General features: G+C 55.3%; 1 protein-coding gene across 7 annotated transcripts; it reads right to left on the bottom strand.

The window, feature by feature from the left end:
* Positions 1–30: 30 nt before the first annotated feature.
* Sh3bp1 (SH3-domain binding protein 1) lies at positions 31–12,315 on the bottom strand. Of its 7 annotated transcripts, NR_133564.1 has the most exons (19): positions 12,122–12,315; positions 10,895–10,937; positions 10,580–10,684; positions 9,452–9,528; positions 9,118–9,229; positions 8,948–9,024; positions 8,386–8,530; positions 7,745–7,813; positions 7,529–7,619; positions 6,908–7,053; positions 6,201–6,312; positions 5,746–5,827; positions 5,580–5,660; positions 4,753–4,869; positions 4,025–4,122; positions 3,571–3,730; positions 1,990–2,075; positions 372–550; positions 31–153 (listed from the first exon to the last, which is right to left on the bottom strand). NR_133564.1 is itself a non-coding variant. In NM_001316684.1 (18 exons), exons 1-18 carry the CDS (start codon positions 12,178–12,180, stop codon positions 368–370), a joined length of 2,043 nt encoding a protein of 680 aa, NP_001303613.1. In that variant the 5' UTR covers positions 12,181–12,315; the 3' UTR covers positions 31–367. The 7 variants fall into 7 exon arrangements, 6 of the variants coding, with proteins under 6 accessions (NP_001303613.1, NP_001303614.1, NP_033190.2 ...); NM_001316684.1 differs by having other exon boundaries at positions 31–744; positions 1,984–2,075; NM_001316685.1 differs by lacking the exon at positions 372–550 and having other exon boundaries at positions 1,984–2,075.
* Positions 12,316–12,634: the final 319 nt, after the last annotated feature.

The following is a 12,634-nucleotide window of genomic DNA, read 5'->3' as shown; positions in this document are numbered from 1 at the left end:
AGGAGAGGAAGTTTTCGTTTGGCCAGTTACTCCTGTTTTGTTCAAAATAATTTATTTACGAGCCTTACAAAAATACATTGGCAAGAGAAAAAAAATAAAAGTCCTCTAGGAACAGGCAAGTCTGTTCTTCCTTCTGGTAGCTCCCTTGAGACCCTGCCGGAGAGTGGGGAGTCAGGTGGGAACCCCAAGCTCAAAGTGGAAGAGGAAAAGGTTAGAAATGAGAGGGCTGGCCTGAGCCCTCCTGGCCATAGGGGCCGGCCCAGCAGGCACCCAGGCACTGGACAAGGGCCATCCTGGGAGGACAAGGGAGGGAGGATGGCAGGAGAGAGAAAGGGACAATGAGGACCTGCCAGGTAGGAGGGCCTGCTTACTCTGTCTCTGAAATGAGGCCCCTGGGCCGGGGCTGGGGTGGCAGAGCTGGTGGAGGGGGATGCCCACCCACAGCCTCAGGGCCTCCTCTGTCCTCTGTAGCTACTCCCTGGTCCACCTGAGCAGGCATATTTGAGATGACAGGGGAGGCTGGTAAACGCCGGCTCTGACGCCGGGCAGGCTGTGGAGGAACAGGGGGTAACGGGGGAGGCATGGTAGGGGCCCGGAGGCTGGTGCCCACCAGACGGCGAGGCAGAGCTTGGGGAGTACCAGGGCTGACAGAGCCAGGGGGCAGGGATGGAGCTGGAGGGGATGAGCGGGTGCTGGAGGGCTGGGGAGGTGGCATGGTAGGCCGGGCTGGGGCTGGGCGCTTGGCTGTGAAGGCAACAAAACAGGAAAGTTAAGGGTTTGCGTGTCTGTGCACATGACATGTTCAGATTCCTGCATCTGGGCCTTTGTATCTTCCTTCTGGGGGTTGGTGGGATGGAGTTTCACTTTCCACAGTGGGTCCTCAACATTGAGGTACTCCCTGGTGGTCCTCCTCTGCAGTTGAAGTGTTCCCTAGTGGTCCTCCTCTATGGTTCAAGTGCTCCCTAGCAGTCCTCCTCTGTGATCCTCTCAGCTTCAGTCGATCCCCCAGACCCCACCCTAGTTATGCTGTCAAGTCACCTTCCTCAGAGAACCTGCCCTCTCAACTATCTTGTCCATCTTTCTTGCATCTCTCCCTAGAACATAAACCCAACATGGCCACTAGCTAGGTCAGTCTAGGCTTCAAGCACGAGAGGCTACACATGTTTTAGTTATATAAATGCCTCCTGTTCCTGTTGACACATGGGTCCTGCTTGCCTCTCAGAAGCCCCAGGTCCTCAGGCAAGTTGGGGGGGGGTTGGGGGGAGGCTAGGTGGAGCTAAGATCAAAACTCTCCATGGCTCTGGGGGCTCAGGCATCTGGAGTGGCTCATTTGTTCTCTGGGGACCTATTTCCTCACTGAGAAGTCACCTGCTACCCTGGCTTCCAGGTCCCTGTGTGGCTGTTCCCTTAGCTTGGCATGATGCACCCAGCTCTAAAGCCCCTTGTCAGAACTGGGGGGTGGGAGGGGGGACGGGCTCCCCAGTGACCTAGTCCCCATCAGAATCCCTGGCCTCTTACTTATCCATCCCGGGCCATCTCGGGCCAGGTTGGCAGGAGTGTGCCATGGGCTCAGGAACCTCCGACCCCTCCCAAACCGCTCTCTTCCCTCTACCTTAAATACAGTTCTGGTCCTGTCCTTCATAGTCCTTGTGCTTCCGGGGGGACTGGGGGTGCTAGAACACCCACCACGCTCCCACTGGCTTCCTTTCTCTAGCACTTCCTGTGTTCCAGAGCCCTGCACACTGCCTGACGTCCCAGCTCTCCAAGGTCAGGGCAATCATAGTTTTGCCGCACAGAGCGGAGTGTTGAGGCTCACCGGCTGCACCACCCGCCCAAGGAATAAGCTGGGTCCAGGTGCCGGGCAGCAAAGCCCAGAGCTTCTCACTATGTCTTATGTCGGCCTCTCTGGTGATGTGAAGAGCCAGGAAGGGAGGGAGTTCCCACTCTCCAACTCTTCTCTCCCGCAGCCAACAGCCAACTTACTCTTACGGGTCATGTCCTCCGCCGAAGCAGCTGTTTCGGTGGGGTTCCTGCTGACCTTGGGAGAAGTTGGTTTGGGCAAGTCAGCCTCTGTCCTGTCAAGGGAAAGAGACGTTCAAGAATCAAGTTTGGCCATTTCCTGGACATCTCCTAGGATCCCACGTGACTCCAAACCGTTGAGTGGGAGGTCTTGCTTCCCACCACCGGATGGCTGCACCAAGAACGTGTGTGTCCTCGGTCTTAGTCTCTTGACTAGATACTTCAGGTGTCGGTGGGGCTTGTGTTAACTTTAATTGTTAACTTGACACAACTCAGAGTCACATGGGAAGAGGAAGTCTCGACTGAGGGATCATCCACATCAGACTGGCCTGAGGCTATGTCAGTGTGTGTGTGTGTGTGTGTGGACACTATTGATGTGGGACTGTCTTGACTGCCCTGCTGATTGATGTGAGAGGACCCAGCTCACCGTGGGCCACACTGTTTTCAGACAACCATCCTATGTTGTATAAGAAAGCTGGCTGAGGACCAGCCAGGGCAGACGACCTCCAGGGCTCTGGCCTCTGCTTCTGCTTGTGACCCTGCCTCCCTGATTGACTGCTACGTAAAGTATAAGCCAACCCTTTCCCTCCCAAGTTGTTTTGGTCACAGTGTTTATCAGAGCAACAGGGAGTAAATTAGTAGAAAGCCTAGGCTTGGGATATAACCTGTGGGGCGGTCCCAAAGAGGCGGGAAGCAAGCCTCTGCCTGGCCTTTCCAGGTGATCTTTTTTCTTTTTTGAGACCGTCTCATTCTCACAAAGCCTAGGCTGGCCTTGAAGTTTCGACGTAGGGAACGACGATACTGAACTCCTGATCCTTCTGCTTCCACCTCTCCAGTGCAGATAAGTGCCATCACACCCATTTCCTGTCATGCTGGGGCTAGAACCCAGCCTTCCCATGTGCTAGGCAACCAGTTGAACTACACCCTTACACCCCCATGGGATCTGTAGATGTTCTGCCAACACAAGTCAGAGAGTTTGTGAGCAGCCGTTGAGAGAGTCTGGCTTCCTAAACTTCCATTTGGCCATTTCCCCAGAGAGGCCTTCCTTTCCTCCCCAGCTGGTAGAGCCCTCTACGCTGCCCATATAATGCTTAACCCTCCAGCACAGCGCATCCTGACATCACAGGAATGTAGATGGGACATGGCCATTCTCCCTGCCTCACCCAAGGCAGGGGTTGAGGGTGGCATATACCCGCCTCATCTGAGGAAGTCCACAGACAGCCATGGTTGTGGGCCACTGAGAAACACCCGTCTGCCACAAAACCTTTCAGACTTACAGGATTGGAGACAGGATAGTTGTAAATCCCACTGTCCCCTCCCAATTCTCTAAATTCTCAGGAAATGAACAATGCCTGGGGCACATAGTAGGTGCTGTAGAAATAGCTGTACAATACAGAAAGGAACACGTTTAAGGCTGAGAGCAGGCTCCTCCCGCCTACTCCAACCTGTGGGACCTGATCTACAGGACAAATAGCGCAGATTGCATTCCTAAATCCTCAGAGAGAACGCCCCAGGCCAGGAGTAGATTATTCACGATGTTTAAGCTCTTACCTTTCTCTGACAGCCATTGAGGCTGGAGCCGGGGTGGGAGCTGGGGTCGTGGCTGGGGCAGGCACAGTAACAGGTGGCAACTCCTCTGAGACCTGTTGGCTACTGACCTTCTCCTGGGGGGCCAGGCCTGGGAAGATGCCTGATACATTGAAGTTGATATCTAGAGATGGTATGAACAGGGGTCAAGTTCAGAGCCTTGGCCAAGCCTGCCTGGCCTGGCCAGAGCCAGGGCTACTCTCTTTCCCTGAAAGGATGGGACTTCTCTTTGCTTCCTTTTTCCATGGGTAAGACAGAACCGTTCTCATTTCACAGATGAGAAACTGAGGCTCAGTATAGAAAAAACAGTTTCCTCTAAGCCACATGGAGAGTTTTGGGGGCAATCAAGGACTGAGGCTGGGCTGTAGTCCAGGAGTTGGTGGAAGTGGGGACTAGAGATGACAATAAAGGACATCACCTCCAGGGAAGAGGGTGTCTGCGTTCTGTATCAGCGCCTCGACAACACCCACCACCTGAATGGAGGACACAGAGGCAGCGTCCAGTTGGGCCTGGTCCCTGGCACAAAAGAGAAGCAAGAGTTTTAGTGACACACTAACATTGTGCGACCCTGCTGGGCGTGGTTGATGGCACGCGTGTAGCTCACATACCCCATCTCCCATTCCTTCACCTATGACAGATATCACTAATCGATTCTGGGCTATCGTTTTTCCCAGGTCTTGGATTGACTGCCTCTCCCCCTGCCCCCAAACAATTACAATTCAGCACATGGGATCCTCGTTGTACATCTGTGGCCTGAAAAGTAGGGGTGACTTTTCATGTATCATTGAACTTCACAGTTTGTAAACCATTTCCCATCTAATTCCTAAAGTAACACCTACCCCCTCCCCCTTAGAATTTATATCGTGTCTCCCCAACTGACAGATGCGGAAGTGACTCTCCAAGGCCCACACCTGAAGGTTGAGAGTGAGGCTTCAATCACTCCTCAGTGGTGGTTTTGAGTACCTGCACCAGGTCACCACACATGTGCCCGCCCCCTCACTTTACCCTGGTCCCTCAGGCTGCTCCTCATGGGAGCTTCAGATTTAAGAACTACTCAGCCCACTGCAAGGACAGAGAACGGAGGTCTGGGCAAATCAGCAGCTGGGGACTAGCTGGGGACAGGCTCCCTGGACTCATGGCCCTCACCCTTCTTTCTCGGGAGGCCACAGCAGGTTGGGTCCTAGGACAATGGCGATGTTGCTGGGTGTCATCTTGTTTACATCCTGCTCCTCTGCCAGCAGAGCCAGGAACTTCATCAGGTACCTGGGTGGGGTGGGAGAGCATCACAAATGCTCACGGCGTCCTTAAAGGCCCACGAACTCCCTACCCTAGGGCTGCACTCGGCATGGTTACATTTTTATCACTCAGCATGATTGATTACATTTTTACCACTCAGCATGATTACATTTTTACTAGTGAAGTTTCCCCCGATCTGTTTTTTTGAGCCAGAGAACTGCCTGCCCAGGGTCCCAGAATGGCAGGGGTCTGGGTCTGCAGCCAGGTAATATGGATTCACAGGCTCAGTAGGGGTTTCTGCTTGTTTTTTAAGACAAAGTCTCATAGCCCAGCTTGGCCTCGAACTCTATAGAGCCAAGGATGAGCCTGAAGCTCTGATCCTCATGCCTGTGTGACTGCAGGGATGCACCAGTTCACGGCCTGCTGAGGACCAAAACCAGGGTTTCTTCCTTTTTTGTTTTTTTTTCAAGGCAGAGTTTGTATAGCCCTGGCTATCCTGGAACTCACTCTATAGATCTGGCTAGCCTTGAACTCAGAGATCCACCTGCCTCTGCCTCCAGAGTGCTGGCACGGTAGGCATGAGCTACTGCACATGATTGGGTTTGTCTGCTCTGGTATCTGGTCTAGTGTAAAAGACAGGAACAGGACATCACAGCTAAGGTTCTGTGCACAGCATAAAGCGAACCCCTAAGCTTTGTTTGTGTGTTGGTGGGGGTGGAGGCGGGGGCAAGGCTCACCTGAGGTTGTTGAAGTTCTCTTGGGGTAGACGGCTGCAAACATCATGGAGGGCTTCCAGGCGGGCTCCTGGCTCCTTCAGGCTGAGGAGGGACAATCATCAATGCACCAATCCAGGACCATGTTTCCAGAGCTTTCGCTCCCCTCCCCACCCCACCACCTCCTCACCTGGCTGCTCTCATCCAGTCATCGTAGAGGTCAGAGGTCATCAGGGGCTCCGGCAGCTCCCGGAGATAGGACTTGAGGGCACCTGAAACAAGGCAGGGGAAGGTCTTGGGCAGCCTAAGGACCCAGCTCTCTCCACTTAGAAGGCACCTCTAGTCGTACTCATGCTGGGGTTAAGTCTTCATGTCTTAGTCTGACCGTTTCTTTGGGCTATGGGCCCTTTCAACATAATATTTAGCAAGCTTATTTTCAAAACAATGCATATACATTTCAGAGGGTTCATCACAGATCTCCATTAGGAACTTCTGAGTGCCCTATAGTGTTTTTTTTTCTTTGGTAGCATTATCAGGCCTAAAGCCAAACTTTAGATACCTTAGATACCTTAAGATTACCTTAGATGGCTCCACCCCCCTACCCCCGCCACCCCCGTCTGCCTAGAGGTCCAGGGGATCAGGTACCTGCTACAGCATGGGGGTCTGAGCAGAATTCCTCTAGGCTGTGGGGATCTGAGGCCATGGTCTGCTTAAGGCGCTTCAGCACAGAGGCCCCAGCAGCCAGACGGAAGAGGCCCTAGGGTGCAGGAAAGAACACACTGTGCATCACAGAGAGCAGGGCAGGAGCAGGTTGCCGAGCCTCAGTGTCCCCACCGGTGGTGGTCAGTAGTCAGGATGGTGTCTATGGACCCTCCCGACTCCCAAGGTCTGGAATTCTGAGCTCAGGCCAGGAATGGAAAGTGTTGGGGCTGGGAGATCAGTGGGGACAGTAGTCTTGTTAGGGATGGAAGGGGAGGGAAGGCTCAGCATTGTTGGTGGGGAGCCTGCAATCCACTCAAGGTTGGGTCATTTTCACCTAAGGGTGCTTTTTGTTTTTTTCCAGAAATGCCCAAAGACTGGTCCGAGGGCCCTGGATTCCTCGGGTGATTCTGGATTCATTTAATCTTTGACTTTCTCCCCCTTGCCAAACAGAGCCCAAGAGGATCTTGGAGCAAAGACTGCTTATTATCTGTGGGACAGTGCCAGGTCCCTGAAATGCTATTCAGTGAGGCAGAGTCCAGTTCAGCAATGAGAGGGTAATTCTCTCAGAGAAGGGAACTATGAGTACCAGCATGGGGGTGGCACGGGGTCCTGTCTCTCCCCCCCCCAACCCCTCACGCCTCAGCTCCCACCTCCTCCTGCATGCCCTCTGACAGCAGCAACAGGACGCAGGCCTCGATGGGCAGGGCAATGTCACGGCCTAGGTCTTGTAGGTGGGTTCTCAAAGATACCCCATATACCCTGGAGAAGGGGGCAGCCGTCGTCAAGGGGGAGTGGTCTGTGGGAATGAGACACATCAGTAGCCTGGTTCTTTCTGCCCCAGGCAGTAAGGTTAGGGCAGACAGGGCACCTCCAGGATTCCACCTTCCTCCCTGTGTCAGTACCATACAAACCATCTTGGATCAGCCCACTTCCACTGCTCTGCTTAGTCCAGATCCCAACCTTCTAGAAGGTTCCTGTTCTGTTCCTTCTCCATTCTCCATAGCAGCAGAAAGCCAGCCCACGGAGACCTAATCCAGCCCTCTCCCAGCTCCCAATTCAACCATAGCTCCCTACTGCCCCTCGGGATAAGAGAGTCCAGGAACTCTCTATGGAGACTAGGCTGCCTTCAAACTCAGAAATCCACCTGCCTCTGCCACCCGGTTGCCCAGATTAAAGGTGTTTGCCACTCTGCCCAGCTAAGGAGCCAACTTTTACAGAGCTTTCAGCCTAGTAGGGTCAGCAGTGTGAAGCTGGTTCACTCATGTCTCTACCTGCTTGGCTGTGGTTGTCCCTCAGCTCAGCTAGGGCCGTGTCGAGTGAGGTCAGTGACTTGCGGTGGTAGTCAGCCTGAATCTCCAAGAGCTGTGGGGACAAAGCCATCCCCCAGGAGAAGTGAGAGAAGTGGAGACTTCCCCAGTGTCCCCAGAGATGCTTCCTCGTGGCTTCCACCCGAGTTTCAGGTGGCTGAGGCTGGGCAGTGGACTCACATGAATAAAGTAGTTGGCATAAGAATCCTCCTTGGTGGAGAAGTGGTAGAGATCGGCCAGGTACTCGTCCTTAGGGACAGTAGGGAGGGGACACATGAGGCTGGGGATCCCCCAGAGAAGATAACAGATGGTAGGGATAGAAACACACCCAGGCCAGGGTCTATACTTGGGGTCCGCCCACAGGGGGCCTCTTAAATTTGAGGCTTCCAGGTCTTTATGCTGGGTCCTCGGATCCTTAGTACCGTGTGTTCTTGCTCACTATGCAGTCATTCTTTCATTCATTCTTGCTTTACTCTCTCTGGGAACATCATTCACTCATTTCTCAGCCAACACCACTCATTCATTCATTCATTCATCATTCATTCTTCTTACCCAGCAAAAACTCTCAAATCATTCATCATGCAAATACTATTCACTCATTAAACATTACTCACTCATTCATCCATCAAACATTGAGCATCCAGTAAACAACCACATCCCAGCTGTTAATGCACATAAGTACAGCAGAGGTCCTGGGCGGTGCCCCACTAAGTAGATTCTGCCTGGGTTTAAATCTCAGTGCTGCCCCGGCACCTCAATCGTTCCCATCTGTGAAATGGGCCCACGCCTATCGTCTATGCAGGCATCTCGAATCACCTCACCTTGCACTGTTCCACCTTCTTCTTGAGCTCCTCCTCTTCCTCCTTCAGCATCTCTACCTTGTTGGCAGTGGTGGTGTGGGTGTGACTGCCTGAGGCACCACCCAGGCCTTGGTTGCTTCCTGAGTTCTTGGCTGCCTGGCTGAGCCTGGGGAGGATCCCAAGGTGGGTGGTCACTGGCCCCATTGCATGGCCAGAGCTAAGTGTCCCCTCCATACACGTAATCACACAGGACTCTAGGGTTTACAGAGGCAAAATAGAAACTCCTTGGGCCTCTACCGGGACTAGGCCCAAAGTGCTCTAGGCCTCCCTCTGGTGGTGGTTCCTGGTAATTACAACTACTCAGCTCCAGAATACAGCAGATAGGAAGGAGCCCTAGAACCATCTAGGGATCTTGGAGACTACTGGTTTTCCTAGTTTGGGGTCACCTGTGGTACAAGAGCACACATGCACACTGTCACACATATATGCCTTTACCTCAAGTGTTCTCAAGGACCAACATGGCCTCAAGTAGGGCCTGCAGAGCCCTACTATGACTTAACCTAGGCTCAGGTGCCCTGCCCACCTGCTTTTGAGGGTGTTCCAGTCAGACACCAGCTTCTGAAGGCTTTTCTTGTGCTTCAGGATGGCAGGCAGCTCCTCCTGAGGGCAGGCGCAGGGAGGGCTCAGGGGTCTGGTGGGAGCAGGGACGGCGGTGGGGGGAGGCTAGGGCTGGGGTTTGGGGTACACAGTCACCTCGCTCAGCCTGCTGAGCGGCTGCAGGACATCCCTCTCCAGGGTCATCTCAAACTCGGCTAGGATTCGGGCCAGCTGGTTCTGGATGGCGCAGGTCATCTCCAAGGCCTTCCTGTGGGCCGAGATTCCCAGTGGGCCAAGGCTGCCTTGGTCCCTTCACCTCCACCTAGAAACACCTGAAGGTCCCAGCCTCTCTGTTTCCCGCTTTCTTGGGCCTTAGTGATCTGGACATTTCTCCCAGCTCGGGTCATCCTTTCGAGGTAGACACCCTGGCTGATCTGACCCCCCCCCCACTGTCCCCTCTATCGAAGAGCCAGGTCCCAACCATGCTCACCCCATGCTGGAATCAGGATCCAGTTCCTTGAAGCTCTCTGCCATCGTGGTAGAAAGAGCCATGAGAGGAAGCTTCTTCTGCGGGGAGGGGTGGGGTGGGGGGTGGGATGGGGGGGTGGTGAGAGGAGGGGGGTGAGTGAGCCTGACTTTACCAGTTTCCTACACTTTACTGGAGCCCAGAGCATCTAGCCAAACTCACGCCCCAGCAGAGGGAAGAGTCAACTCAATAGATCCACAATCATAGGTAAGTGTGGAAACTGGATGACGATGACAGTGCGTGGCCCCCATCCCCCCTCCATGCATGCACACTTGTGTACAACCTCTCACAGACCTGGGATCCCTCCCTCCCTCCCTTATTTGACCAGACAAGAAGGAATGATCAACCCAAGAGAGTCTAGGAAACTACTGTGGAGAGGGAGGGAGCCATTTCAAAGAGCTGGCCTTGTGGCTGGGGTAGGGGGTGAGATGGCCTGAACTCCTTCCCTGTCTCATGGCACAGGTGGTTAATCTGGTCAGTCTCTAGCTCAAGTTCTCCAGGGTTTCCCATTGCCTCACATCCAGACTCTCCTCTAAGGGGGTGGGGGTGGGTGGGTGGTATATGCTAGGTGCCCTCAGCGGACTGAAGAAGGTGCCCTGGGACTGAGAGTGGTGAAGTGTGTGGGTGGTAGGAACCGAAGCCAGGTCTGTGTAAGAGCAAGTGCTATGCTGAGCGGACCCTCCAGCTCCAGCCAGGTGAATGTTTGAACCATCCGCATACTTCCTGCATTTACAATCACAGGGACCCCCGGGTCCACTTTTGTCACTCGTTACCTGGGTGATCTTGGGCTAGTAAATTTAGGTCCCGGTTTCCCATTATACACCAGTAGACTGTACAAGGGGCTGTTGCCAGCAGTGGGGAGACAATGCATCAGCAAGCCGTCTTAGCAACAGAGTAGCAGGAGTCAATAGCCGCCCAGTTGAGTAACAGAGCATCCTCCTCCATTCAGCTCCCAAGGTGTTCCGCCCACCTAGACCGCTTGGGGGCCTACTAGCTCAGAGCAAAGCTCAGAAGCTGCAGCCCACCCAGGGGGGGGTCATTCCCACCCCATCCTTCACCACACAGGTCTCTCCTCCCAGAGACCCCACTTACCACCCGCTTGTCCATGTCAGCCCCGCTTTGGCCCTGCAGACAGGCCTGCAGCCGTTTGTGAACATTGTGGGCTGCTCGTTTAGCTGGCTCCAGCCGTTGCTCTACCTGGGAGGTACAGGGGCGGGGCGTGTGAGGACTGTATACTGTGTCTCCCCTAGAACAAGAATCACTTTTCTCTTCCCTCCTGGGCCTTCCCTGGCCAGCAGGGAATGACACAACCAGGCCCTTGACTGCTGTCCCCGCCTGCCAGCCTCTATACTGACAGCCTGCATGGGCCTGCCTCCCAGCCCAGCCCGCCCAGGCCCAGGCACGTACCTGCAGCAGGTCCTCACCCAAAAACTCGGCAGTCTCCGGGGTGCTGTGGGGGAAGGGGGCTTTGGATGAGTCAGTCTGGGTTAGGGAACCCACTGCCTCCCTCTAACCCCTGCACATGGAACCTGAACCCAAGATGCTTCCAGGACCCACCAAGCCTGGGTGGCCCGTCCACATCGTAGCTGGAGCACATTCCATGGTAGTTAAGAGGATGCATGCCTGCTTCCTCCTCCACCCAGGGCTGTGTCCTGGGAGAGGGTGGACCCATGACACCGAAAAAAGCAGGAGGGAGCTACCCAGGGCCCAACTTCGGGACAGAGGAAAAGTTTCTCATCTCCCCATCCCCCTAAATAGTTTGCCTGGCCCGGAAAGAGGAGGCCTAAGCTGGCCCCCAGAACGGGAAGTGTGGAAGCTGGTCTCCGGGGTGGCCAGGCCCACAGGCATACGACATTGGACTGCAGCTGTGGGCAGGTCTGGGGACTCTGCCCAAGGATACATAGGGACATGGGTTCAGGGCAGAGTGGCTTGGCTTCGTAGGTACATATAAGTGTTTGTGTCACTGCAAGGTCTGGATCAAGTTTCTGGATACACGGTCACCTCTCTGGGCCCAAAGAATGGGGAACTCCCAGGCTGGGGAAGAGGGACAGAAAGAAAGGCTCCGAGAAACTCCCCAAACTTCCGCTCCCATAGTTTTGGGGCTGGGAACCGAGGAGACCAAGGGGTGTCTCTACCTGAGCCTACGAAAAGCAGAAGCAGGACCAAATGGCAGGAGGCCCCTGGGTTGGGGGAGGGGACGGACACCCAGAGCAGAGCAGGCCCCTCCTCCCCAGGCCAGAACACTGCCAGTCCCTTCCCCCAGGGTCTGGGGCCCCCGATCGGCTCCGTTCCTCCCCTTCCCTCCAGTTAGAGGTGGCTAACTGTTCCCATTGTCCGGAGGGGACAAATGAGGTTCCAGGCAGCGTCTTGGCTCAGGACGCATTCTGCTCTCTGCAGCAGCCTCTCCAACCGGGAATGGAGGTGCCTTCCCCCGCTCCCCCTCCACCGCCCGCAAAAGCCAGCTATGCTTGTGCGACCACAGTGACTTCAGACCCCAGGAAACGAGGTCAGGGCTCTGGCATGCCAGAGGGCCGCTGCCTAGATATCTTCGACCTCTGTGACCAGTTCCCCACTCTCCTGCGCTCGCTCAGGTCCTGCGAAACGATAGCACGGCTAGAAGCGGGTGACACTCACCGTCCCGAGCTGCCCGTGTGGGCCAGCTGCCGCATGCGGTGCAACTGCCTCTTCATCATCTTGGGTCCGGGCAGGGGGCCGAGGAGTCACCTTGGGGGTTGAGGCTGGCAGCCCCCGGCCCAGCCTGCTTCCCCGCGCGCTTCGCCCCGGATGGGTGGGCGGCGCTCTGGCTTCCTGGGCCGGCGCGCTCCTCTGGCTGGTGCTGGCGCTGGCGCGGGCGCTCTCCTCCCCCGCTCACGACTCCGCCCCCGGCCCCCAGGTCACTCCTTTCTCCAAGTTTGGAGTCTCTCTCTCTCTCAAGTTTGGAGTCTCTCTCTCTCTCTCTCTCTCTCTCTCTCTCTCTCTCTCTCTCTCTCTCTCTCTCTCTCTCTGCTTCCGGGCCTCAACGACCCCCGGGTTGTCCGACCCGCCTGCCGAGTGTCCGTCGGTCTGTCTCTCTGAGGTCCGCAGTTGAGTGCGGGCTCTTCCTTCCCGCAGCCTGTCCTGTCACCGCGGCGGGTGGCGGGAAGCAGG

This window comes from Mus musculus, chromosome 15, assembly GCF_000001635.26.
Source record: "Mus musculus strain C57BL/6J chromosome 15, GRCm38.p6 C57BL/6J".
Lineage (NCBI taxonomy): Eukaryota > Metazoa > Chordata > Mammalia > Rodentia > Muridae > Mus > Mus musculus.
The sequence above is the reverse complement of the archived record's forward strand: the minus strand, read 5'-3'. Positions and strand labels throughout refer to the sequence as shown.

Excerpts from the sequence above, each read along its gene's own strand:
- Sh3bp1 (NM_001316684.1), bottom strand. The coding sequence starts at position 12,180 with ATGATGAAGAGGCAGTTGCACCGCATGCGGCAGCTGGCCCACACGGGC. Across the intron at positions 9,230-9,451 it reads GATCCTGATTCCAGCATGGG|GAAGGCCTTGGAGATGACCT; the intron begins GTGAGCATGGTT and ends CTCGGCCCACAG. Across the intron at positions 7,620-7,744 it reads ATGCCAACTACTTTATTCAT|CTCTTGGAGATTCAGGCTGA; the intron begins GTGAGTCCACTG and ends TTGTCCCCACAG.